Consider the following 5,850-nt stretch of genomic DNA (forward strand, 5'->3'; position numbering starts at 1 on the left):
TATATATATATACATATATATATATATATATATACTTATATTTTCATATTTTTTACATTATTCTCTTATCCTTTTATTCTTTATATGTTCCATAATATTTATGTCTCTCCACACTTTCCCTCCGCTCCCACGCACGCATGCACATCTACTAGATATCAAAGGCGCCCAACATATACGCGTGAGCGCGCTAATATGAGCGCGTATAGTTTTAAAATTAAGTAATAAACTACTAACCTGGCGAAAACTTGAGTTCCCCCTGACCAAAAACACTATCTCCCACCTCCCTTATCCCCGTCACCATCCTACCATATTCTATGTAAACTCAAATTAATCTCATTACACGAGTTTTAGTGTAAACCAATAAATGGGTTACGGATTAATTGGTTTAAACTTTAAAACTCGTGTATTGAGGTTAGTTTGAATTTACATTTGACTTTCAACAACTTCAAATTGTCCACTTCCCGTTCAACTTAACATCTCTCATTCTATCAGTATGTATATCCTAGCTAACAAGCTCATTCTCGATTTCTACACCAGAACCTGACTACTACTAATATTTCTTTACCTTCCTACATAATTCCCATACTATGCTTAATAGCAAAAATTTCCAAATATTACTGTCTTAGATTGACCATGTGTATAAAAAGCCCAAATCAATTTTCAACACAACAGTTGAAGAATACGTTTATGAATTTGTGATGAAAACTTTCTGATGTGAAACCATGTGTTGAAACAAATATTGTATTTCGGGACGGTCGTTTTTTTTTTTTTTGCCAGATAAACACACGCACTGTATATTCGGTCTTCACTCGTTTATTACTGTTCTTATTTTAACCCAAGTCCATTGTCCGGAAATTTTTCGTTACACATTTGTGACCTCTTCAGCGATACTTTCCCTCCGCGTGTGTGCTCCTGCTCCGCTTAGTCTTCTATACAAGAACAGAATGGACTAAGCGGAACAGGAGCGCACACGAGGACAGAAAGTATCGCTGAAGAGGTCACAGATGTGTGACGAAAGATTTCCGGACACTGGACATGGGTTAAAATAAGAACAGTTATAAATAAGTGAAGAGCGAATATATAGTGCGTGTGTTTATTTGGCAAAAAAACATGACCGTCCCGAGATACAACAATGGTTGGAGAATATCTAACTTATATACAATGTTAATATGGTAATGTGTGTTGACCTGACTACAAACAGTAATGTTTTATGACTGTCACTCATCCAAATTTTGGCCATACAATACTCTTTAATTTTCTTAGGTCGTTCAATTTACCTCAATTGATCAATAAACCAAATGAGTAAATCAATTGAGTAAACCTATCAGTAGTGTTCCTATAATGACTACTGGACTCAACTGAAAGCCAATTAAGGAGAAAAATGTTATGGCTAGAAAGAAGATGAGCTGTGAACTTTATACTCCTGTCTTCTGTCTATTGTTTAACTCTTAATCCTTCTACTATTCTATTCCTTTGTACACTGTGCTTTCTCTATCTTGAACTTTCCTACAAACTCACCTTGTCTCTGATGACGGAATACCCAGTGTATGGAGATGCTAACCTATCACTTGGGATATCGAAAGATTAATTAATTGATCAATTAATTAGGTAATTAATTAATTAATTACTTCAAATTCACCTTGCCCTAATTAAATATTCTAAAAGACTTGAGATACTCGTCCTGCCTTGGTTTTGTTGTCCTTTTTCTTCTAATATATACCTGCTAACTCGGAAGCCTACTACGGATCCCTAGTTCCAACCTCAGCTGTGAACTTGGAACTTAACGAATGACCAATTATAGCACTTACATAGCGTACCTATTCGTTTAGATCACCAGTGAACTAAATTCCTCAAGTTATTTGAAGCTATACGAAAGTTCTCGAGCATTCAGTTTTGATTGCATTAAATAAAACTTCACCAATGCATAGACTTTATAAAAATACGTTGAGGGAAAGAAATCCAGTAGGAAATGGCCTCAATTTCGAGAAGACATGCGGCTGGCTAGGAGTAAATGAAGCAGGTTAAAATTCTAAATGAATTACAGCTGATTATTTAGTTGAATAAAACAATTGGTGACTTTCAAAGAAAAACCGATTGCCAAATTTCAAGCAAATACGTGTTAATTGTATTGAATATGTATGCTGCTAAATTTATCTCAGCTAGTTGTTAGCTACGATACACATCGATCATAATCGCTTTTCTCAACATACTCTTTTCATATTTGCTCGATCAGTGGACATAGATGTTTGCAAGGAAATAAAAAGGAAAGAACTATGAGCAGTTAGACTGCGGGAATTTGAATAATAGCATCTAACCAACCTACTTACGTCACCTCTCATTGCTTTTCCGCTGAACTCTTCATAGAAACTACATTTATTTTCTCATAGTATTCGTAATTCCTGCATTTTAAATCGGCTTTGGTAACGATTTCTCTTTGAGGGAATAAAAAAAAAGACAATTATCTATGTTTCCTGCTTATTAGTTAAGCCCTCATACTTTCGACAAAACACGATATGTATTTATGCGAGAAACAAACAATTTTCAACAATGAAGTAAAGACTACGTACCTCAGATACAATAGATGAGATTTCCTTGGTATAGAACTTTCGACCATATTTACACGTTTCCTTTGTAGAATTAATTGTGGGTAGGACATAGAGTCCTTCTTCAGAAACCAGTTTATACACAGAGCATTTCTCCTCTTCTACAGTTATGTTATTTAAGAATTCATCCAAGGTGATATTTGATGGAATCATGGATTCATTGAAATTCGAAGGATAACAAGCAAAAGGAATCTTTTCTCTTATAAACACCATTGTTAAAAGTGAATGACCATAAAATATTATAAATATTACAATTAAGAAAGTTAGTTTCTTTTGAAATAAACCATATCCACCGCATTGTATTAATATTTCCTCGGTAATTTCAGATATTGACAAACCTAAATTATAAATTAAACAAAATTCATTTCAGTTATTGATTTCTAGACATTCACCACTTAGCGTTTCTGAATGAAGGGAAAATGATTTCGATTCATCGAAACCCTTACACATCAAGGCATTTTACAGAAAGACATATAGTCGATTGAAAAGAGACATTGAATCGGGACTAGAATATAACTGGTTTCTGAACCATATTTTTATCATCGCAAGAAGGATGAAAAGCGAAATCCAATCCGGTGTAGCAATTTCGGATTACCCAACATTTAGCTCACCAGCCAGCAAATTGAAACTCCATTCAGATTACCAGGGATTACTTTGAAATCGATTTCAAATTACCCCTTCACTACTCACATTGCCCTGCTTTCTCATTCCGCTAAAATGATAAACTCTAACGCTTACAGCCTATAACAGTTTTGATTGCATTGTTACAATCAAGATTATAAGATATTCTTAAAGTGTGAACATAACAAAAACTTTTGGATTTTAAACATACTCTAACATTTTTGTCATGGCTTTAAAATAAAGACTTTGACCATCAGAGATTGTAGATTTTAAATTTTTGTTTTGAAGAAAAACATTGTTATTTTTCCTTAAACGGAAACAGATTTGGATTAGAGGATTTAAAACCGAAGCACTTTTTTTTCTTATCCATCTGTATCGTATTTAAAGTAAGTACAGTAACACCTCATTTTACGAAGACATACTTTACGAGCCGCAGAGTTTAAGAGTTCTATTTTTCAAGCACAAGATCCAAATTCGGTTTTGTTGGTTGGAGGAATATCTTTTAGCAACAATTAACTTCATGGATAAATTCGTTTGTCTTAAAAAAAAAATGTGTTTTTATACTTTTGAAGAATTTTAGACGAACGAATCGACCGAGGCCTTTACTTTTAAGCGTCGTACTTATTTTATCGATCTCTTTTGCCGAACCTCTAAGTTACGGGGACATAGCAAACCAATGCCGGTTGTCAAGTAGTGGTGGGGGACAAACACAGACACAAAAACTCACACACTCACACATACGACGGGTTTCTTTGAGTTTCCGTCTTCCAAGTCCACTCAAAAGGCTTTGGTCGGCCCAAGGCTATAGTAGAAGACACTTGCTCAAGGTGCCACAGAGTGGGACTGAATTCTGGACCACTCGCTTGAGAAGCACGCTTCTTACCACGCAACTACGCCTGTGCCTATCCGTTTATAAATCCAATAATTTGTCATATTTTAAGATTAGCTCATAGTCTTGAATGTTACACGTGTGCAATGCGATAAACATATTATGCGTTGCAGATGTTAACATTTCTTATTTTAGCTAAACCAAAAAAGGCGGGGGTATAATGGGAGTAGTGCAGGGGCAATTTGACATCGATTGTAGATTGCCGGGATGTAAATTGGTGGGGGAACTTGAAGTCTTTACACCGGCGGACGTGAATACTGTACGTAAAGAGGCAGAGGAAAACAAATCATTTTCTAGGTTTTACTATTCCCGGAACATTCAAAAATAATATATAACGTGTAATTTCATGGATGATTAAGTGACAAAGACGGTTAACATTTAAGTAAGTTACACGTTTTATGATACAATGAATGTCATATCTAAAATGAAAATGACAAAACAACATAGGTTTTCTAACATGCTTGTCATGTATATTCCTGATGACGTTAACAATACAGAACTGTTCAGTAAGTGAGACCAATATAGTATAACATTAATTAAAAGACGAGATCCTTGTGTAAGCCATTTGTTTAATTTTCTTTTCTTTTTACAGATTAGCGAGCATCGCTGCTATGCTGTAATATTTAATGTAAATATGTTACAAATACATGATGTAATTGGAAACCCTACAATCCTATGAAATTTGGTACCATATTCGTTTCCTTGTTATTTATGTTTTTAAAACGAGGTATTCAGTAGTGAAAAAGAAATATGGTAATGAAACTATAAGCAGATGTTGAAAAATAGTTACTTAAAACATTAAGATAAAATTGCAGCAGAATTTAATATTATGGCATTATGTAACACTTTAAAAATATATAAACTAAGATACGTGTGAATAAACTAAGGAAAATGCTGTGAAAGAAAAAGAAAAGAAAAGAAACTATTCAGACCTTTGAGTTCCTGAGCAACAAGTTGCTCGTTTTCTTTTATCTGATTACTTGACTTTTTCTCCATGTTACGGATAGTAGTTTTGCTGTCAGTAACCTCACTATACAGCGTCACCAAGAGGAATGTCTATGAAAATAGCATGCAGTATCTAATAACGTATGACTTAGGTACGTAAAATGTTAATGTATGTATACACTCACGCACATACATATACATATATATATAGTGAAAGGTCCGTCGGTCAACTGCTTCTCTCTTTTTTCAGCTCATCAGTTACAAAAAAAGAGTTTGTTCACATAATGATGCAGTCAGTGTGGCTTCGTGGCTTCCTAATACTATGATAAATTTGTCATTGCTTCCGGTGTATGCTGAATTATATATATATATATATATATATATATATATATATATATATATATATATATATATATATATATATATATATATATATATGTATGTATATATATACATACATACATACATATATGTATGTACGTATGTGTACAAATGTACATACATAAATGTATATATACACATATATAAAATGTACACACATACACGTGTATATATATGTATATATATATATATATATGTACTTGTGTGTGTGTGTGTGTGTGTGCTCGCGTGTATTAGAATATATAAATTTCCGTTAAAGCTTTTAGATTGTGGTAACCTTATCTCAAATTATGTAAATTATCCGCAATATTTATTGAGTAATTTTTAAATAAGTCTTTTTTCAGTAAATAACTATCATTATACGAATAGAAATTATAAATCTACCTAATATGTATGATATGTGGCAAATTG

The 5,850-nt window shown here is 33.4% G+C and overlaps 1 protein-coding gene across 1 annotated transcript in view; it reads right to left on the reverse strand.

Annotated features, from left to right (window-relative positions):
* Positions 1-5,371, reverse strand: part of LOC106880860 (organic cation transporter protein) — an 18,727-nt gene extending 13,356 nt beyond the window's left edge. Inside the window, exons 1-2 of the mRNA XM_014931008.2 lie at positions 5,046-5,371; positions 2,568-2,941 (exon numbers count right to left, since the gene is read on the reverse strand). Coding sequence (XP_014786494.1) covers positions 2,568-2,941; positions 5,046-5,109 — 438 coding nt within the window. The 5' untranslated portion in view covers positions 5,110-5,371. The remainder of the gene's footprint in view (positions 1-2,567; positions 2,942-5,045) is intronic.
* Between the last annotated feature and the right edge of the window lie 479 nt (positions 5,372-5,850).

This window comes from Octopus bimaculoides, chromosome 13, assembly GCF_001194135.2.
Source record: "Octopus bimaculoides isolate UCB-OBI-ISO-001 chromosome 13, ASM119413v2, whole genome shotgun sequence".
In the NCBI taxonomy this organism is placed as follows: Eukaryota; Metazoa; Mollusca; class Cephalopoda; order Octopoda; family Octopodidae; genus Octopus; species Octopus bimaculoides.